The sequence below is a fragment of the Carcharhinus amblyrhynchos genome, chromosome 2 (genome assembly GCF_965287045.1).
Source record: "Carcharhinus amblyrhynchos chromosome 2, sCarAmb.v2.hapA, whole genome shotgun sequence".
Lineage (NCBI taxonomy): Eukaryota > Metazoa > Chordata > Chondrichthyes > Carcharhiniformes > Carcharhinidae > Carcharhinus > Carcharhinus amblyrhynchos.
In genome coordinates, this window is record NC_137325.1 from 103,603,174 (window position 1) to 103,626,315 (window position 23,142).

Sequence of the window (23,142 nt, forward strand, 5' to 3'; positions counted from 1 at the left end):
ACAGATGGTTGAACACACATTACATAATAAATGACAGGTGTGACCAAGACAGAGTCCATGGATTTCTCAAGAACCCATCCAAAGTAAACACAAAATCAAACAAACAATCTCGATAACATTCTGACTTACAAGGGATTCCCAGTTTGATGATTTCTTCTTGAAATTCTCCCCAAAAGTCACTCCCCACTTGGATGGTTTTAAGAATAGCCCATCTCACAGGGTTTCAACCTCGCCTTCTGGGACTCCTTCTACTTGGATTCCCAAGTACACTCCAACGCTGACTTAGAAGCACACTTTCAGATCTACAGTCCTGTCAAGCAGAGCATCATTTCTTCAGAGATATCTTTGTCCGAGCTCCCCTCTTTACTTAAAGTATTCTCACTGGAGCTTTTTTTTTAAAAAAATAACTGGGGTCTGTCCTAACCCTGCATTTGGGACAGCTCTGGCTGGCAAGCTGCCTCAAATGGATAGTCTCAAGAAGAATTGTTCACTGAACCTTGAACTACTCTGGCAATCTAACAAAACAGAGCAAGGGTTCCAACATTGTTACGAGGCAGCAACCGATGTAACAAATATTGGAACTTCCTGTATCTTAAATATTACCATCTCCACAGACTTCTAATTTAGCATCCATGAACACATAGATCAATGGATTTTATTACAACAAATCTGAAGAAGTTTTCACTGTTTACTTCACCTTCTACACTACCAGCTGATAAAAATAACCATGTCCCCGACAGGTTATGAACTTCCACAATAGGTAGGCCAACCCTGTTCTGAACTCGCATCATTCAGTGTTTTAATGAACTCTATTATAAATCTCTCTGGCTGCAACCAGCTCTAATACCTTGACTCAAATACATTCACAATGGGGTATGCTTGTGATCCAGCTTCACTTTTTAAGATTTGGCGGGAACTTTACATTAATCTACCAAAGCCTCTAAAACCTTTGAAATCCCTTCATATTTTCCAAGCAATTTAAAATTTAATCCCAACTCAAATGCTGTAATTTTAACTTCATTTACCAGCATTATTATTGTATATCATGTGGTTTCTAAAGCCAAAAATGATATCCGCTGCAGAGTGACTTACATTCTTTTGTGATTTTTATCTGTTTTTCCAAATACATTATACGCAAATGCATTCATCTCCACGATGTTGTTATTCAATCTGCTAAAGGTGCACACTTGTAAGTCTCTGTCACCCATCATCCTTGTGCTTGATCATTTGCACTGGGGCTCCATTGCCATAAACTCATTTTTAAAGTTCTCATTCATTTGTTGTAATGATTTTGATCCTCTCAATTGCTATAACTTCCTCCAGTCCTCCAACGTTTCTAAGACTCTTGCAAAATTATGACGTCAGATCCATTGCCCAATTGCTTCAGTTCACCACTGGCAGTGCAACCTTTCTGACCTGATGCTCCGGAATTCCCTCCCTAAGCAATTCCCTATCTCTTCATCTTGATCTCCTTCCTTCAAGACGGACTTCAAAACCTTCATCTTCGACCAAGATTTTGATCACCTATCCTCATGTTTCCTTTATTGACAGTGTGTCAATTTGTGTCTGATTATGCTCCTGTGAAGCTACATTAAAGGTGCTATATATACGTAAATTGTTGTTGTACCAAATACGACATAATAGAGAAGTATCTTTTGTGGTCTGCTGGGCTAAAATGCTATGTCCAGATGAAGGCAGTATGGGTGAAATAATTCCAAGGACCAGAGGTGGAACTGATCCAGTACACTCCCATCTCCATCCCCAGTTTGGTGAGACGTGTGGTTTTCTTAGGGATAGGAGTCTTAATGACCCTGGAGATGGGGCTGCCAAACAATTTGTGGGCAAAGGAAGGAATAGCAAAGTGACTTGGACAAGGTTCTGGCCCAAATTAGCTGTGGTTGTCATCCGTGCAAGGTCCTGAATAAAGAAAGACAAGATCTTCATCTTTAAGACTGGCCATGGCAAGTGATAGGGTAGGGAAAGGCTGGCTATTAGAATTTCACTGTTACTCAATAGATTTATTGCCAATTTTTCCATCAAATGAAACTGTAGCAGTGCTGTCACACCTTTTCCCACCGTGCTGCAGCTAGTCATCTTCAGAGCGTTCTTAACAATCTCATGAAAATCTTGGCCAGTTAGAAGGTGACTTCTTAATGAACTCCCTAATGACCTCAAAATGCCCAATTAATGGAGTGGACAACCTTTCTCACTCTTCCCCCACAACCTCAGGGATTTAATTAGAATCAGGAATGGAAGTGGCAGACTGACAAGTAGGCCACTGGCACATTTTATTTTTGCAATCCTACTTCTATTCCATTCTAATTTGGACAGGAAAGCCTGGCCATAAATTACTGTAATCTTGTTCACATCCATGTATTTAATGGATTAACAAGAGAAACTGCAGGAGAACGCAGCCCTTATATGCTTGAACTGAAGATGACATTTCCATTGATTTTAGGCACTAGATTCTATAACCACTTTACAATGAGAGTGTGCCAATGACTGATACATAGAAGGTGATTTCACATCTATATAAGGTCATGCAGTCCTGAGCCAAGGTGGATGACAAACACCAGGACCAGGCTCACCACAGTGTGAAGGCAGGGAGGTTTCAATTTCTGAGCCTTGCATGCAATGGCCCCCTCTGCCCAAAACCGACACAAAGTTATTGTTGTCTGGTCCACAAAGCAAGTTTGGATATTGGGTGACAAGACGAAAGTGCCAAACACTCAAACAAACAGTCCTTGGCACTTCAGTAAATGGTTCTGAAAAGGGCCTGCTGAGACCAAGAATTAAACCCCAAGGTATTTTTGTGGGGCTGCTCTTCCTAATCAATTAAGGAAACAAGTAAAAAGTTTATAAAATTAACTTTCTGGGTCACATCTGCATTTGGCTCTTTGACAACTAGTTGGCCTGACAGGACAACTATAGCAACTGCCCCTGGTAGTCGGCGTAGAGAGGAATAGAGATAATGTTTCAGCCCGATGACTTATCCTCTGAGTATTCTGGTAAAAGATCTGAAACACAGTCTCTATCTAAATGTGCCCTGATCACAGCGTTCTCAGCATTTTCTGTTTTCGTGCACAAAGTGGAGGGTTGTATTAAAATGAACAAATTCCAATCGGCCTCTAATTTGGAAATATTGAGAATGTACAAAAGTAAGTAGAGGATGAGCAGTAAACAAAATTTCTGACAGTTACTCTTCCACAACCGTCAGTTTGATGTAAAGATGATATGATAGTGTGGGCCCCTTTAATGGGCAATCCTTCACAGGCCACATGATCAGGCCAGAACCATTGGAAAACGAGCACTTGAAACTGGACCAATCAAAAGTGCGGGAACACATTCCTCGAGCCTGGAAGTCTCCAGTTGTGTATCATTGTGCTGCCAAATCCTTAGTTCTACATAGTTCTCCTCAGTCAATAAATCTTTTAGTTTGATACTTGCCACCGATTTGCTTTGACATACTACAGGTGACAATAATGATTTGAAGATCCACATTTTTTGAAGCATATTTGGCAATTACAGATAGAGCCCTCATGCAAAATAATGAGTAAAGCTCCAAACTATTATACAGTAATACATTAAAATGCAACTATTCAATAGGACAAAGCAGTCTATTAACACATTCAACAATACAAGAAATCACATCCTTAACACGCAAAAGGATGATAAATATTTGATCAAAAACAGGAAGGAATGGCGGGGCCTTTTACACTTTAACCTTGTAAATCTCATCCTTCCCATTTGCAATTCACAGCCCACTTCATTCCTGTCACAAGAAAAACATCAAATGACAAATAATTGCAGTGGTTCAGTGCAGCAAGCTGAAACAATGGCCTACCCCAATGAGAACATTCAATCATAACCCTAGAAGCTGGAACAGGAATGTTACTGTCAGCAATAGCAAACCTGGAATAAAGCCAGATGTTTCACCATCAAAACTTATGACAGATAATTAATTTAAAAAAATTAAATTTAACCTCAGTTTTGTGGTCAGAGTCAGGTGATTACTGACAGAGGCATCTTTAGATCCAATGAGATCAGAGTGCAGATCAATGTGAGGAACAATCGAGTTTAACAGAGGAGAATTGGCAAGTGATTGTGCTGTAAGTGACATGGGCCACATTTGTCTGGTTGTGCTGCATCTGACGTAGAACATGTTAGAATGGGCCGGAGAATTCTGGGTGAGTGGTTTAGCATGTTCTGCCTCAGTACAAAACCTTGACAGTATCTCCCACCACCCCTGGACGTAATCTGATTCCCACCCACAGCAAGAACTGGGAGGAATCCCTATTGGTCTCCAAAAGTGGCCATGCCGAGGGGAGAGCAGCAATGGGCAGAGGGGGATGGGGGAGAATGGTAGAAGGAAGCGATAGAGAGAGAAGGGCAATGACAGGACAAAAACGGTAGGATACAGGAGTGGAGTGGAGGGGAAATGGGAGTGAGGGCAGGATGGGGGAAAATGAGAGAAAGTATTATCTGTCCCATTAAAGGTTACAAGGTCTAATTTACCGTAAACAGGCAGGTTCTGAGGCAATGCACCCATTAATTGCTATTGATTAGGAAATGCTTGCTAATTTTCCACTCCAGTTTTCATCATAAAATGACTCTTTTTCTTTCTTTTCTACTTTTGATATTTAGAGAGTGATATCTGTGGCTTATACAACCAAATAGTCAGCTTATCTGTCTTTATTGAACAGTTATTGTGGCAAAACCTTTGGTTTTATTCTCATGATAATATCAGGTTGACTCTTACTGGAGAATATAAATTACTTGCATACAAAATGCAATTCCTGAAACTAAACACAGCCGATTGAAATCATTTGTTGATAGGGTAAACATGTGTTTTTTTTTAAAACACATCATCCTTAAAGTATTATTTTCATTACCTTTGTACTGATAGCAGGAACAAGAATTCCTCAGTGCCTGTGGTTCAAAAAGCTTTTGCCATGGCTGTTACTTCTCCCAAAGACCTTTGAACTGTCACCTATTTCAGCCTGCAGCTTCACAGTGGGCACGGTGAAAACAGAAGACACTGGTGGTGGAAGAGAAATACACAAGTCAAAATAGCAACATCACTGGGTACAGAGATGATTTATTTATCCTAATTCATTGCAGAATTGGCCTCTTATCAATACAATTTTTCCAATGATTTCATCAATATTTCAAGATGGCAAAGGAACCTTTTATAAAAAATACAAAATGCTGGAAATACGCCACAGACCCGACAGCAACTGAAGAGAAAGAGACAGAATTAAACGTTACAGGTCTGTGACTTTTCATCAGAACTGGGGAAAGCCAGAGATGGAATAGGCTGTGAGCAACGGATGGGTGGGACAAGGACATAAAAGCAAAGGTCTGTAATAGAGAATGAATGACAGAAGAGTTGGTCATACAGGACCAAAGGTAATGAAGATGGGACAAGAAATGAAACAAAGAAACAAAAGATATTCTTGACTGAGCTGCTCACTGCAAGCAAAGATGGGAAGAAAAATGCAAAGATAGGAAACAAAATGGGTTAGCGTTCATAGTCTGAAATTGTTGAACTTGATGTCGAGCCCAGAAGGCTGTCAAGTGCCAAACTGAAAGAGGAGGTGCTGTTCCTCAAGCTTACGCTGAACTTTACTGGAACAGGGCAACAGGCTGAGATCAGAGGTGTCTGCATGAGAATAACATGGAGAATTAAACTGGTAAGCCATCAGAAACTCAGGGTCATGCTTGCAGACCACAGCATGTTTAGCAATGCCATCACCCAATCGATGTTTGGTCTCCACTTTGTAGAGAAGACCATACTGTGAGCAGCGAATACAGCAGACTGGATTGAGAGGAGGAGCAGGGGTAGAAGGACAGGTTTTACATATCCTGCATCAGAATGGAAAGGTGTCGTTGGAAGCGGACAGGATGTTGGGCATGGATCATAGAAGGAACAGTCCTTTCGGAATACTGAAACGGGAGGGGAAGGGAAAGGAAGGGGAGATGTTTTGGGTGGTGGCATCACACCGGAGGTGGCAGAAATGACACAAAATGATCACTGAATATGGAGGCTAGCCGGCTGAGGAGATGGGGAAATCCTATTCTGGTTCTGGGAATGAGATAGAAATGTGGCAAACACATTGAGGGCCCTATCAGCCAAGATGGAGGAATCCTTAGTACTGTCACCTCAGAAACATTGTAGTGGAAGGTTGCATCATCAGGACAGATGCGATGGAGACGGAGGAAGTGGGAGAGTGTGAAGTGTCATCAAGATAACTCTGGCAGATTGTGGGCATAAAGTGAATATTATTTGAGGGTCTATCTCCAAGAATAGAGATAGAAATATTAAGGAAGGGAAGAGCGGAAGATGGTCTAGGTGAAATAGAGAGAAATGCAGAAATTGGAAGCAAAGTTGATGAAGATTTCAATTATGAATGACAGCAGGGCATGGTATCGATCTGGTGATCAATGTACTGGGAAAAAGACAGGTTGGGGGGGGGGGGTGGGGTCCCAAATAGGGCTGGAATAAGAAATGTTTGACATTTACTGCAACAGGGTAGACATTAGACAGGACCCTGAAATTACCCACAGCAACACTTTTTATTTGAGGAAGTGAGATGAGTTGGAAGAGTAATTGTTCAATGAGAAAACATACATAGCCAGGTGAGGCAGGATGGTTGTTGATGAGCTTTGGTTAGGCTTCTGTTCCAGGAAGAAGCAGACAGCCCCAGATCATCCTGGCGAGCGACCATGGTAAAAATAAGAGTGTGTTTAGGTCAGGAAATTGGAAGCTTTTAAAGTGACAAAGGGCATCAGAAGAATAATGGACATGGGTGAGGAGAGGCTGGTCAAGGGGAGAAAAAAAAAAAGTCCACACTGGAAGAAATGAGTTGAGTGGGACAGGAATGGGCTGAAATGATAGCTCCTCCAGAGCAGACATGGATATGGATCTTGAGGAGGAGGTAGAAGTGAACCGTACTGGTTTTGGGAACTATGAAATGCAAAGCCGTCAAGGGAAGATCAGCAGAGAGGTCAGTAACTGTTCTGGGAAACAATGGCTTGACGTTCAGTGTGGGTTATGATCCAGAGTGAGGTTGAGGGACAGCATCTTGGCTTTCAATTCATCACTTTACAAAACATTGGGTTCAACAATTTCAGACCAGAATCTTGGTCTCATTTGTTTCCTTTTCTTTGCATCTTTTATTTTTCCTCTCAGTTTTGCTTGCAGCAAGCCACACACCTGCTCTAAGCATATCTTTGATTTAACTGGCTTTTGTTTTCTGTCCCTGCACCATTCCCTTTTTATCCTGTGGGACTAACTCTTCTGTCATTCAATCTCTTCTGTTTTCAACCTCATCACAGACCTTTTATCCTTGTCCCACACACACCTTGCTTAAAACCTATTCTATCTGTTAACTTTACCCAGTTCTGATGAAAGGTCACAGATCTGACACATTAACTCTGTTTCTCTCTCCACAAACGCTGTCTTTGATTTTGATTTATTATTGTCACATGTATTAACATAGTGAAAAGTTTTGTTTTGCACGCTATATAGGCAAAATATATTGTTCATAGAGAAGGAAATGACAGAGTACAGAATGTAGTGTTATAGTCTAGCTAGGGTGTAGAGAAAGATCAACTTAATGCAAGATAGGTCCATGCAAAAGTCTGACAGCAGCAGGAAAGAAGCTGTTCTTAAGTCAGTTGGTACATGGCCTCAGACTTTTGTATCTTCTTCCCGAAGGAAGAAGGTGGAAGACAGAATGTCTGGGGTGCAGGGAGGTCCTTGATTATGTTGGCTGCATTGCTGAAGCAGCAGGAAGTGTGGACAGAGTCAATGGATTGGAGACTGGTTTGCGTGATGGACTGATCTATGTTCATGACCTTTTGTAGTTTCTTGCAGTGTTGGGCAGAGCAGGTTCCATAGCAAGCTGTGATACAACCAAAAAGAATGCTTTCTATGGTGCATCTGTAAAGGTTGGCAAGAGTCATGGCAGACATGCCAAATTTCCTTGGTCTTCTGAGATAGTAGAGGCATTGGTCCGGCTCAGTTCAAAACATTTTCCGTCATTGTTTCAGATTCCCAGGGTTCGCTGTATTCTACTTTTCCTTTATATGTATATTCAAGTATACAGAGAATAATTTGGTGTCTCAATTAGACTAATTTTGCACTGGGAATGCAATTTACATCACCTTGTCACTTATCTGCAATGTCATAATGACTCTACGGTGTTCCTGCAGAATAGAAATACTTTCTCCAAAGCTGAGACCAAAATCCTGAGAGGTATTTATCTCAATGATATTGAAAGCCACATTTCAACACTGACTTTTTCTGTGTTGTATAAAATTTAGAAGCACCATACTCATACAAGATTTATCCTCCAATTGTTTTCTACATCATATAGGCTTGAAAGGCATTTATTTTTATTTCAAAAGCATTCTAGCTTATTTTTGCATTTAACAACATTCAACTCTCACATCACACTGGTCACACCTTCACCATAGCTGGTGCTTGTGAAAGTTCATGGAGAGCTGCTGATTTTAGCCAGGCTGCTTGGAGGAGGATTCAATCATGGGCAAAGGATTGCGGGAGGGGCAAACAATGGTTACCATCCACCGTTCTTCTCCATCTCCGAGCAGGCTAATAACAAAAGTCAGCAACTATCAGGCTTCTTAGTTGGAGAATGACAAGTGGTGTCAAGTAGAAAGTGGGGTGGCAAAGAGGAGAACGTTTGATTCCAGATTAAAGCAAATTGCTTCTTCTTTTTGAAGACATAAACTGGTTCCTGAAGATACGATTTATATAAGCATGTTATGGTTAACTGTCTGTGTACTCTGATCAATAAGAGAAGCATAACGCATACAAATAATTTTTTAAAATTCTAGGGTGTTTTGCCAATTATCTGTCAAAAAAATGGGAAAAATCCATCACCACCACCAGGACAACACTAAATAATTGAGATGGTAAAAATAATGTTCTCTGTGCAGGGAGAGTGAAATAGATAAGATCATAACTGAGCAGAGAGATACATTGGCATCTGGATAGTTAAATGTGGTCAAATTTCGTCTTCATGCTGTAATTATCTACAGGAAGCAGAATGTTACTTCACTACATCTAAACATTTCTCTAAGCATGTAGCATTGCTTTTATTTAAAAATATGTAGATTTTCATCTTTGGTCTGGCCTTCAAAAGGATTTGCATCAGTCACTGTTTAGAGCTCCACACAGACCCATTCTGGAAATGAATATCACCTTACGGTTATGCTTGTGCAAATAACCTGCTGCGCACTGATAAAAGGATTAATACAGCAAAATTCTAAGTATGGAAAATAACAAATTAAATTCTTATATTAAAATTACCACCCTTGAGGTATTTTCTTTCCCAATTTTAATTCCCCTCTGGTGCTCTGCAGAGATTGTGTCTGTTAATGATTGGAACAAGCATTTCTCTGCTGGCAGCCTGTTACAGTGTGATAATACAGGAGCATTTTTGAAAAAAAATATAATTATACACTGACAGATCCGGGTTTGTCCGCATTACGATAACGAACTGGCAACTGTGTAATGTGTCCAAATTAGCCGAGATGTCCCATTACAGTAATCAAAATGCGTGGGGCCCCATACATTTAGCAAAATTCTGGCAATCCCTTACTGTCCTCCCATGAGATGAGGATTGAGATGTCACAACACAGCATGGATCTGGTTCATGCCTTTTACCCAGTGAGAGGTGACAGTCTAATGCCTCTCGCTATCATTTCTATTTGTGTTTGAAACACTTCAGCTCAAATGCCAATTATCAATATAGCTGTTTATCTGGGCTGTACAACTCAATCCCCATTGATGCCATGTGTTAAGCCAGCCAAAATAACAAAGTACAAAAGCCTGTCACACCACACTAATGAAATCTTAATTATGTTAATCATACTGGTTAGGATTCTACCCCTGTATAATATCCCAATATTTTAAACAATCTACAATGTATCTAACTACACAAGTATCCTTGTGTGTTTACATAAATATATAAACATAATGTGTCAATAGCATGTAATAGAATTCCTATTAAATCGAAAATAGACTAATACTGCAAATGGTCATAATTGTATATAAAACAAAACGATAAATAATGCATTCTAAAACATTAACATAAATGATGAAGCATAGAAACCTTACAGTGCAGAAGGAGGCCATTTGGCCCATTGAGTCTGCACTGACCACAATCCCACACTAACCCTATCCCTGCAGCTTGATCTATTTACCCTGCTAGTCCTCCTGATATCAAGCGTCAATTTACCATGGCCAATCCAACTAATTTGCGCATCTTTGGACTGTGTGAGTACCCAGAGGAAATCCGAGCAGATACAAGGAGAATGAGCAAACACCACACAGGCAGTGACCCAAGCCAGAAATTGAGGCTAACCACTGTGTCACCACGCTGACACAAAAATAGAAAATACTAAAACATCTCAGCAGGTCTGACAGCAACTATGGAGAGAGATCAGAGCCAACGTTTCGAGTCTGGATGACCCTTTGTCAGTATTTTGCCCTTAACCCTTAAGTGAACTGCCCTTTTGCCCTTAAGTGAATGAGCTGGTGGCACAGATCAGCACAAATGGATATGATCTGGTGGCCATTACGGAAATGTGGTTGCAGGGTGACAGCTGAATGTCCAGGGGTATCAAGTGTTTAGGAAGGACAGAAGGGAGGAAAAAGGAAAAGGGGGGGGTGGGGGCTAGCTCTGCTGATTAAGGATAATATCAGGGCGGTAGTAAGGGAAGATAAAGGCTCCAAAGAGCAGAACGTGGAATCGTTGTGGGTGGAGATAAGGAACAGTAAGGGGAGGAAGACGCTGTTGGGTGTGGTCTACAGGCCCCCAAATAATAACTTAGAGGTGGGGCGGGCTATAAACAAGCAAATAAATGATACATGCAGAAATGGAATGGCAATAATTATGGGGGATTTCAATCTACGTATTGATTGGTTGACCCATGTCGGACGCGGTGGGCTTGAGGAAGAGTTCTTGGAATGCCGTAGGGATAGTTTCCTTGAACAGTGTGTGATGGAACCGACGAGGGAGCGAGCTATCTTAGATCTGGTGTTGTGTAACGAGGCAGGAAGAATTAGGGATCTTGTTGTGAGGGATCCTCTTGGGACGAGCGATCATTGTATGGTTGAGTTTTTGATGCAGATGGAGAAGGAGAAAGTGGGTTCCCGGACCTGTGTCCTCTGTTTGAACAGAGGGGAGTACGATAGGATGAGAGAGGAATTGGCAAATGTAGACTGGGGGCGCAGATTGGTTGGTAGGACGACTGAGGAACAGTGGAGGATCTTTAAGGAGACCTTCTTCGGTGCTCAGCAGAAATATATTCCGATGGCAAAGAAGGAATGTAGGAGAAGGGATAATCAGCCATGGTTATCGAAGGAAATAAAGGAGAGTATTAAATTAAAAGCTGATGCATTTAGAGTGGCTAAAAGTAGTGGCGAGTAGAAGATTGGGAGAGGTTCAAAAATCTACAAAGAATGACTAAGAAGTTGATAAAGAAAGGAAGGATAGACTATGAAGCTAAACTAGCACTAAATATAAAAAGGACAGTAAGAGTTTTTACAAATATATGAAGAGAAGGAGGCTGGCTGGAGTGAATGTTGGACCCTTAGTGGGTGAGAGGGGGGATTTAGTGGTGGGAGATGAGGAAATGGCTGAGGCCTTAAATAAGTTTTTTGCCTCGGTCTTCACAGAGGAGGACGCGAATAGTTTGCCGGATATTAAAGATAGAAGGATGGTAGTTGAGGGCCCGAATGCAATTAGTCACTAGAGAGGTAGTGCTTGATGCGGGACTGATGGTGGACAAGTCCCCAGGACCGGATGGAATGCATCCCAGGGTTCTGAAGGAAATGGCAGAGGTGATAGTAGATACCTTAGTAATTATTTACCAAACTTCGCTGGATTCCAGGGAAGTGCCAGAAGATTGGAAAATGGCTAATGTTACGCTGCTGTTTTAAAAAGGTCGCAGGCAAAAGGTAAGGAATTATAGGCTGGTTAGTTTAACGTCTGTTGTTGGAAAAATGCTTGAATCCGTCATCAAAGAAGAAATAGCGAGGCACCTGGAAAGGAATGGTTTGATAGAGCAGACACAGCACGGATTCGTTAAGGGGAAGTCGTGTTTGACGAATTTATTGGATTTCTATGAGGATGTGACTAGTGCGGTAGACAGAGGGGAACCGGTAGATGTGGTGTTTCTCGATTTTCAGAAGGCATTTGATAAGGTGCCGCACAAAAGGTTACTTCAGAAGTTAGGAGGCATGGAGTTGGGGGTAAGGTGTTAGCATGGATAGAGGATTGGTTGTCTAATAGGAGGCAGAGAGTTGGTATCATTGGGTGCTATTCTGATTGGCGGTTGGTGACTAGCGGACTGCCACAGGGATCGGTGCTGGGGCCTCAGCTATTTACCATTTATATAGATGATCTGGAGGAGGGGGTTGAGTGTAGGGTGACGAAATTTGCTGATGACACGAAGATGTGTGGAAAAGCAAATCGTGCGGAGGGTGTGGAAAGTCTGCAGAGGGATCTGGATAGGCTGAGCGAGTGGGCGAGGACCTGGCAGATAGAGTACAATGTTAGCAAGTGTGAGGTTATCCACTTTGGCAGGGATAATAGTAGGAGGGACTACTACTTAAAGGGCGAAAAGCTGCAGCATGCTACGGTGCAGAGGGACTTGGGGGTCCTTGTGCATGAGTCACAAAAACCCAGTCTGCAGGTGATCAAGAAGGCAAATGGGACGTTGGCCTTTATAGTGAGGGAGATAGAACATAAAAGCAGGGAGATAGAACATAAAAGCAGGGAGGTCTTGCTGCGACTGTACAGGGCACTGGTGAGGCCGCAGCTGGAGTACTGTGTGCAATTTTGGTCACCACATTTGCGCAAGGATATTTTCGCCTTGGAGGGAGTGCAGAGGAGGTTCACTCGGCTGATACCGGAGATGAGGGGGTTGGGCTATGAAGAGAGACTAAATAGACTGGGTCTGTACTCGTTGGAGTTTAGAAGGATGAGGGGGGATCTTATTGAGGTGTACAAGATAAGGAAAGGGATGGATAGGGTAGAGATAAAGAGATTCTTCCCGCTCAGAAAGGACAGCAGGACTAGAGGGCACAGCCTCAAGATAAGGAGGGGCAGTTTAGAACAGAGTTGAAGAGGAACTTCTTCACTCAAAGGGTGGTGAATCTCTGGAATTCTCTGCCCGTTGAAGTGGTGGAGGCTACCTCGCTAAATATATTTAAGTCACAGGTAGATAGGTTTTTGGTAGGCAAGGGAATTGAGGGTTATGGGGAGAAAGCAGGGAAGTGGAACTGATCCACTTCAGATCAGCCATGATCTTATTGAATGGCAGGGCAGGCTCGAAGGACTAGATGGCCTACTCCTGCTCCTATTTCTTATGTTATCTTCTTATCATAAAATATTAAATGGAACCAGCAATTAAATATTAGGCTGATGATTAACATGAATATACTCATTATTCTGGCAGACAGAACCCAAATGGGCCCCCTCTTCATGTAAATATCTAGCCCTGAACTTTGTCACTGACTGTGCCCATATTTGTGAGGTCAGAGGGAAGGTATGACTTTGAATGGGGGGGGGGGGGGGGTGTTGTGGGGGTGTGCAAACGTTGATTTGGGAGTCTGCACCTCCCCACCCCCCCAGCCCTACCAAAAAGCCCATAAGACCTGGCAAAGAGTCACAGACAACAGAAGGGTCTTTTCTCCTCCACTTGGAAGAAAGTAAAATATTTTTATTAAACAAAATGGAGGTCATGAGGGTTGGGGTAGTGGTTGTTAATCTCTAAAAACCAATACTGACAAAATGGCTGCTATGGAACTCCAATTGAGCTCCATAACTGCCAACTGGCTTATTCTCACCATACATGCAAACAGCAGGACATGCAATTATCGTGCTTCCAGCTCCCTTAGTGCCAAGATCTAAGGGCATAAGAACATAAGAAATAGGAGCAGGAGTAGGCCATCCAGCCCTTCGAGCCTGCCCCGCCATTCAATAAGATCATGGCTGATCTGTCGCTGCTCAGTTCCACTTTCCCGCTTTCTCCCCATAACCCTTAATCCCCTCTCTTATCAAAAACCCATCAACCCGCGTCTTAAAAATATTTAGCGAGGCAGCCTCCACCACTTCAACGGGCAGAGAATTCCAGAGATTCACCACCCTTTGAGTGAAGAAGTTCCTCCTCAACTCCGTTCTAAACCGCCCCCCTTTTATCTTGAGGCTGTGCCCCCTAGTCCTACTGTCTTTTTTGTCTGTATTCCCTCTTTAAATCTCTCTCTCCTCATAAACGGCAATCTTTAAATTTGCTTCTCATTAAGCCTTGTTTGACAATGTTACTGTGAAATGCCATGAGATGGTTCATCACTTGGCCAAGTTAGTGATGTGGTTGCAGTGGACAAGTGTAAACTCTCATCTGACATACAGTTCAGATTTTGCCAGCTATTGTTCATACTTTACTGATGAACTCAAACATAAATGAGTAGAATGCAATTGCGCCCTTAGAACTTTTTCTGCTTCTGAAATGTAAGACATTACAGGACCAATTTTTCGCAGAATCCCTACAGTGCAGGAGGCGGCCAATTGGCCCATTGAGTCTGCAGCGACCACAATCCCACCCAGGTCCTATTCCTGTAACCTCACACATTCACCCAGCCAATCCGCCTGACACTAAGGGGCAATTTAGCATGACCAACCAGCCTAACCTACACACCTTTGCACTGTGGGAGGAAACCGGAGCATCCCGATTAAGCCTATGCAGACACAGGAAGAACATGCAAACTCCATACAAACAGTAACCCGAGGCCAGAATTGAACCTGGGTCCCTGGCACTGTGAGACAGCAGTGCTAATTACTTTGCCACTGGGCCCATATTGCATGGATGTTAATGAGGAAACATGCACCTCTGATGTCCCCTGACAGGCCAATTAATATCGGAGAGTGTTACAGGATTGCAGCAGCAGGTGAGAGCAGGGCCTTCTGGTGGAGATTGGCAACTGAGCACTCCAATTTAATATCAAGGTCCTGGGGGAGGAGCAGGGATAGAACTTAAAGACGAGGTCCACTTGCAATTCTTCAGCTTCTCAAGACCCCTGCAAACCTACTTAGCAAGAAGTCTCACAACACCAGGTTAAAGTCCAACCAGATTATTTGATGGTAATTTCACAAGCTTTCGGAACTGGTGTTCCTTCGTCAGGTGTGTGGAAGATTCTGATCAGAGAACCTTAGCATCAGGGATTTGGGGACAGTAACACAAGCACAATCTTTCAGCACCCGTCTGCTGGGAAAGATCACTGACCACAGAGGAAAATAAGGTGGAAACCAGGAATGACCCCCTCTCATGTGTTCATTCACCCACCTAGCCTGGCAACTTGCCTTTCCCTGCTCCCACCCCGCTCCTCATTTTTAATGAGGGCATTAGCACACGAACAGGGGGCATCCATCGTATGCATGCAGAGTAAGCAGATCATGAGGACAGTCAGCACATTACATCAGCAGTGTCATTTTGGGGCTCAATATTCCAGCTAATGCTCTCACACAGCCTCGGAACTGAACACGCATTTCGCAGCAGGAAAAGCAGCACGGCAGCAAGCATTATTGTCTCAGTGTCAGGGACCCGGGTTCGATTCCCAGCTTGGGTCACTGTGTGTGGAGTTTGCACGTTCTCCTTGTGTCTGAGGGGATTTCATCCAGGTGCTCTGGTTGCCTCCCACAGTCCAAAAGATGTGCAGGTTAGGTGCATTGGCTATGCTAAATTACCCTTTAGTGTCCTGGGATGTGTTGGTTAGCGAGGTAAATGTGTGGGGTTACGGGGATAGGGCTTCAGTAGGATTGTTGTTGGTGTAGACATGATGGGCCAAATGGCCTCTTTCTGCACTGTAGGGATTCTGTGTTAAGGTCACCCAATAGCACTTATTATGTTATAAATCAAACCAGATCATGTTGCATACAAATGTCAACTAGTTACACTGCACATTCTCTTTGTGCCTTTGCATGTCTATTGCTTCTACACATTGCTACACAGTAGCTAAAACATGGCTGGTGAAAGGCTGCTGACTTTCACTGTGGAGACTGCAGGTGGTCCTGCAAGACTATTTTGAGCAGCTCTAGCCCTGGAAGACTTGATTCCGAACTGCACCACCTCTCAATGGATGCCAGCAGTCTAAGTTGGCTGGCTGGCTGAAGGCAGCAGTAAGAGCAATAGTGAAAGGAAAGTGGGTTTGCACTGCACTGATCCATTGCTCCTCCCTCCACATCCCACTCTGGCAATCCTCACGATGTGTTGGGAGGCTAGGATGCCTCGACGAGAGCCTCTGAGTGCTGATATCTGCAGCTTAAGATGGCAACAGGACGCGCCTGCAACAAACTAAGGCATGACTTCCGTCTGAGATTCCACTGCAACAGAAAAGCCTGGGATGACTTCTGTGTGCACTGCAATGGAGGGTGAGACATCAGCAGTTACACACTGCAACCTGGTTGGGTCCAAAAGTATGCTGATTCAGGTGGTCACCACCACATCCACATCAGAACGGATGGGTTCCATGCTCTTTGAAAAGCTCAGTGCCAAGGTTATGGCCAACATTTCTTTCACATTGTCACGTTTTACTTCCTCTCCCAGTCCATGTCTAACGTCTCCCAGTCTTTCTCTGTCTGCATCCCTCTCCCAGTATGCGTCTCTCTTCCTCCCCCCGTCCCTCCCAGTATGCGTCTCTGAATCTGCATCCCCCATTGTCACCCCCTGTTGACTCCTGGCTCTCTCTCTCTCGCTCCCTACCAGCCGACGCCTCTCCCCCCTTTCCCTCCCAGCCGACGCCTCTTCCCCTCTCCCTCACACTTGACGTCTCTCCCTCCCTCTCTCACTCTCCCAATCTGCGTTCCTTTTCTCTCAGCTTGCGTTTTTCTCTCTCTCTCGTTCCTTCTTCCAATTAGTGGTGGACAGTCATTAGCTCAATACTGTCTCCCTCACAACCTGCAATGAAACTGTTTGTTTAGCAATGGGAGAGGGGGCATCAGGCTTTAGAGAGTCATGTTTGGCTTCAAGCCATGATGCCAGGAGAATGCCTGCACATAAAAGGGTCTGTCTGATTGAAGGGAGATTTGGTAGCTTAAAATATTTTACGAGGAGCTTAGAACGAATAATTGCTTTTTCTTACTTATAAGAGCCCGTCCAATGCTCATTTATAATGCATTAAGTTAATCTAAAATTAAAATTCACAAGGGATGGGATGCGGGTGCAAGGTGTTTAAGTGTTTTTCAGAATGTTTTAAAACTAGATTTTAGAGGATGATACACCAACTGGAACTGCAGTGAAGGCAACATGCCTTACTTCAGGCAAAACAAGTAATAGTAATGTTTTCAGTCTAGTTTTCATATTACTATTACACAGACTGAGTGTTTCTGTGCCGAGTGACAGCCCGTCACTAGAGGTTATTGCTTGAGGGGTGCCTCTCCGCATCAAGCGTGCCTGACCAGGAGATTCCTCCAGTCTTACTGACTGCCCTAGGCATTCTGGAAAGATCTACAACTTGGTAGGTGAACCTGTTTGGCCATGTTGTGAACACACTTTCCATGACTATCCAGGTCTTGCAGTGGGACTCGAACCCACAGCTTCTGGCTCAGGGGCAGTGAATGTATCCACCACACCACAAGACCTCCGTTCATATCACCATGACTTAAATGTCAAAATGGACAATACTTTCCTGTTCCCAGCACAAAAAAAAATCAGTACACATTTAATTTATTATGTGCTCTTTTATCACTGATGGAACGCTGCTGTCTCCGGAGTGCCACATAGGGCCCACTGGTAAAATCTGTTTGCAGGAGCTGTCACTCAATTTACAGAATGAACCTTAGGAACTGACAACTGAAGCTTCCAGCATATTCACACAGAATCGCTGCAGTGTTGATTGATGATTTGGATATGCAATTCCTATGCCCAATTTTAAATGAAATGTGTCAATTTTTCCAAAGTTTGATTTGCCAGTAGCCACATCCGGTATAAATAAAACATATCCTGCTGTTGTCAGACTAATGATGTATATAACATAAAGCACTCCTCTCCAAAAGAAATAAAATATACATCACAAAAAAAACGCAAATAACTTCTTCAGATAAGACCGTAATTTTTTAAGAAAAAGCATATTTGTTGCCATCTGTAACCCCATGCTCCTTTGAACGCTAAGTGCTGAACTGCAAGAGATTTCTGTATAGGCTAATGGACTGTCAACTTTGAGTCGACGCAGCTGGACTGTGTAGGTTGCTCTCTATCTTCCAGTGCTCCAGGCAAACAATTAGAGTGACAGGCAAGAGGTACGTGGCTGATGCAATGCTGTACTTCAAATGTCAGGAGCGCAATGCTGATTTGTATACCTGGCCTACACCATGCAAAACAAGGAAAAAGATTTTGTAAACAGTACAAATGCAATGGATTACCAACAAAGGATTCAAAATCTCACACCTTGAACGCAATGATACAATGTTTTGTTTATGGCTCAATCATTAAATTTGCGGCAACATTATTTTTCTGTGGTTCGCACAGACACCATTGCACAAGGGTCCATTGTATTTAAAAAAAAATCAGAGAACCAGATCCAGCAGGATTGCTTTGATGAGCTCAGGTGGTATAGCATCACCACCTGGAGCTCTGCCAGTGGCAAGTGAGTCAATAGTTTTGCTAAGTTGCTTCACTGTAGGTTCAATATCCATGTCAGGCCATCCCTCTATGGCGTATGTGGAACATTTCTGGTGGTGCCATTTCCCACAGAGCTTTTGCCATCTCTGTTGGAAGGAGGAGGCAATGCAAGGATTGTGACATTGTACAACAACAAGGGCGACCACAGCAATTGCAGCTCCCTGTGATATTGTGGGAGAAGTATTCGCCCATATTGTCCGGAGGCAATTTTAGCTCAATGCATCTATCGTAAATCCCCTTTTAGAACTGGAAGATCCACATTCTACACAATCTTTTCTCCTGCATTGTCAGACAGAGATGCTGTAAACAAACAGACCACCACATATTGCCTTCATTGATCTTGGCATGGCATTCCACCACGTAAACAAAAGCAAAAAATTTGAGCTGCTAAAGTACATTGGCTGTCCATAGAGTCAAATAGGTTTACAGCATGGAAACAGGCCCTTTGGCCCAACTTGTCCATGCCATCCCTTTTTTGTTTAACCACTGTGTTCAGTTCTGGTTACCCTATTTTAGAAAGGATATTATTAAACTGGAAAGAGTGCAGAAAAGATTTACTTGGATGCTACCGGGACTTGGTGGATTGAGTTATAAGGAGAGGCTAGATAGACTGGGATTTCTTTCCTTGGAATGTGGGAGGCTTAGGGGTAAATCTTATAGAGGTCTACAAAATAATGAGGGACACAGATCTTTGATAGTCAATATCTTTTCTCAAAGGTAGGGGAGTTTAAAACTGGAGGGCATAGGTTTAAAGAGAGAGGGGAGAGATAAAAAGGGTCCAGAGTGGCAAATCTTTTCACAGAGGGTGATGAGTGTCTGGAATGAGGTGCCAGAGGTAGTGGTAGAGGTGGATACAATGTTATTTTTTAAAAAGCATTTACATAGTCACATGGGTACAATGAGTATAGAGGAATATGGGCCAAACGCGGGCAATTGGGACGAACTTAGTCGTTTTAAAAAAAGGGCGGCCCGGACAATTTGTTTCCATGCTGTAAACCTCTATGACTAAGCCAGTCCCAACTACCTGCATTTCCAAGTGTGGCTTAATCAATGTCTTATACAGTTTCAACAAGACATCTCAACTCCTGTACTCAATGTTCTAACCAATTAAACCTAGCATGCTGAACGCCTTCTTCAACACTCTGTCCAACTGTGACTACTTTCAGGGAGCTATGAACGTGTACCCCTGACACACAGATGACTTCCAGCATTTCAATTTTTATTTTGGACTTCCAACATCTGCAGCATTGTATCTTGGTTAGGTGCATTGACCAGAACAGGTGCCGGAGTGCATGCGACTAGGGGAATTTCACAGCACCTTCATTGCAGTGTTAATGTAAGCCTTACTTGTGACCAAAAAAAACATTAAAAACTTTTACTTTATTTTGTACACCAAACTATGAGGCTGTGTCTCGGTGCACTCCTCTACAGCACTAAGATCTGGACAACATGTACTAAGCAGGAGAAAATGTTGAATAAGTTCCACCTTCAGTGTCTCAGACATTTCCCGTCAGCACAAATTCACCAACTCAAATGCTCTCAAGCATGCTAATTTCATCAACATACACTCATTAGTTACTAAGGCAATGACATCTAGGCTGGCTCAGTCACATTCATTGGATGAATGATGGCCATATATCCAAAGACTTTCTACACAGTCAACTGGCCATTCAGTCATGATCTGCTGGATGTCTACACCTCAGCTACAAAGAAATCTGCAAGCAAGATGCAAAGATGATAGACATTAAAACAGGCAACTGGGTGACAGTTGCTGACATTCATGACTTCTGGAGGCTGACTGGTCAGGGAGGCATTGGAAAAGGAGGAGGAAGCGTAAAGCTCAGCTGCTCAACAAATTGGCCTAGTGAATGCTGCACCTTCTCAGCTCACTGTCTTCATCTGCAGCAAGTGTGACTGAGTGGGGTTCCTGTGTCACACCAGGCAACGATTAACAGAGTTGACCGCCAAGACCACTATTATCTCATGAAATAGACAGCTACCAGAATGGAAAGGGATCAGATCGAGTGTCACCAAAAAACACTTCATGCACACTTTACATAGCTTATTTTATTATAGGCCAGTTAGTTTAATGTCTGTAGTTGGAAAAATGCTAGAGTCCGTCATCAAAGAAGAAATAGGTAGGCACCTAGAAAAGAATGGTTTGATCAAGCAGGCGCAGCACAGATTCGTGAAGGGGAAGTCGTGTTTAACGAATTTATTGGATTTCTATGAGGATGTGACTAGTGCGGTAGACAGAGGGGAACCCGTGGATGTGGTGTTTTTAGATTTCCAGAAGGCATTTGATAAGGTGCCTCACAAAAGGTTGCTGCAAAAGGTTAGGGTGCACAGAGTTGGGGGTAAGGTGTTAGCGTGGATAGAGGATTGGTTGTCTAATAGGAAGCAGAGAGTTGGAATCAATGGGTGCTATTCTGGTTGGCAGTTGGTGACGAGTGGAGTGCCGCAGGGATCGGTGCTGGGGCCTCAACTGTTTACCATTTAAATAGACGATCTGGAGGAGGGGGCTGAGCGTAGGGTAACAAAATTTGCTGATGACACAAAGATGAGTGGAAAAGCAAATTGCCTGGAAGGCACGGAAAGTCTGCAGAGAGATCTGGATAGGCTGAGTGAGTGGGCGAGGACCTGGCAGATGGAGTACAATGTTAGCAAATGTGAGGTTATCCACTTTGGTGGAAATAATAGTAGGAGGGATTATTATTTAAAGGGCGAAAAGCTGCAGCATGCTACAGTGCAGAGGGACCTGGGGGTCCTTGTGTACAAGTCGCAAAAACCCAGTCTGCAGGTGCAGCAGGTGATCAAGAAGGCGAATGGAATGTTGACCTTTATAGTGAGGGGGATAGAATATAAAAGCAGGGAGCTCTTGCTGCAACTGTACAGGGCACTGGTGAGGCCGCAGCTGGAGTACTGTGTGCAGTTTTAGTCGCCGCACTTGCGAAAGGTTATATTGGCCTTGGAGGGAGTGCAGAGAAGGTTCACTAGGCTGATACCGGAGATGAGGGGGCTAGCCTCTGAGGAGAGATTGAATAGAGTGGGTCTGTACTCATTGGAGTTTAGAAGGCTGAGGGGGGATCTTATAGACATATAAGATAATGAAAGGGCTAGATAGTGTAGAGGTAGAGAGATTCTTCCCGCTTAGAAAGGATAGCAGGACTAGAGGGCACAGCCTCAAAATAAGGGAGGGCGGGGGCAGTTTAGATCAGAGTTGAGGAGGAACTTCTTCACTCAAAGGGTGGTGAGTCTCTGGAATTCTCTGCCCGTTGAAGTGGTGGAGGCTGCCTCGCTAAATATATTTAAATCATGGGTAGATAGGTTTCTGATAGACAAGGGAATTAAGGGTTAGGGGGAGAAAGCGGGAAAGTGGAACTGATCCACTTCAGATCAGCCATGATCTTGTTGGATGGCGGGGCAGGCTCGAAGGGCTACTCCTGCTCCTATTTCTTATGTTCTTAAGTTATGTTCTTATTTTCTTTTTGTTCATTAGCTCAGCATGGGTTAAACACATGCTGGGTAATTTGCTAACTTCACACTCTTGATGGGAGCCTTGTCACAATATAATTTACATATTTGAAATTTGGGCATAAATACTTGCTTTTTTCAAAGCAGTAAATGAGATGATCACACACGACTGAAACCTGCCCAAGCCCTTAATTTATGGTGAGGGGGATGTAAGTTCAATTCGTAGAATTGCAGAATGGTTCCAGCATAGATAATCATGTTTGGGCATGGTGTTTATTCCTACAGAGATACATTCTGGCATCATTTCATACAACTCAGTGAGACAATGATGACACTTGCGTCAGTCAACAATCAGCCAAGACTATAGCTTTGACATTGCCTTATATCAGTGATTGATGACAAACCATATAAATTATTTACTGTCTCCCAGATGATCCAATTAGTCCTACCAGCAAAGGGTTCTGCAACCATTCATTTATATTTTGCAACGAGTAACACTGGAATCAATTGACATCAGCAAGCCTCATTGGGCTACGACTAAAGGAACAGAGCTTCCATTTGCAAGAGGGAAAAGGAAGGTGTTGATTCATTTCCCACTGGAAGGGAACTGAGCACAAGACAGCTTTTACTAAGGTGACAGTAAGAGAGCTTGTATGGTTTGGCTCCTTGTGCCACCATCTGATCCAGTACAATTCACTGTGGAAAATGAGCCCTTATTCTATTGGTGCAGCAGCTACCTCTTGCACTGACATGCTAAGGGGTTATTCGCGGGGTTATTGCAAGGCAGTAACATGGAACACATAGAAGCTAGAAGCAGGAGTAGGCCATTCAGCCTTTTGAACCAATTCCGCCATTCATTTTGATCATGGCAGATCATCAAATTAAATAACTTGATACCCACTTCCCCGCTTTGCCCCAAGAGTTATATCTAATTTCTTCTTGAAATCAGAATGTTTT

General features: G+C 43.2%; 1 protein-coding gene across 5 annotated transcripts in view; it reads right to left on the reverse strand.

The window, feature by feature from the left end:
- cdk14 (cyclin dependent kinase 14) overlaps window positions 1–23,142 on the reverse strand; it is a 524,692-nt gene that overhangs the window by 112,989 nt on the left and 388,561 nt on the right. For all 5 annotated transcript variants that reach the window (XM_080210276.1, XM_080210285.1, XM_080210303.1 and 2 more), the window contains one exon: window positions 4,893–5,038. In XM_080210276.1, coding sequence (XP_080066402.1) covers window positions 4,923–5,038 — 116 coding nt within the window. In that variant the 3' untranslated portion in view covers window positions 4,893–4,922. The remainder of the gene's footprint in view (window positions 1–4,892; window positions 5,039–23,142) is intronic.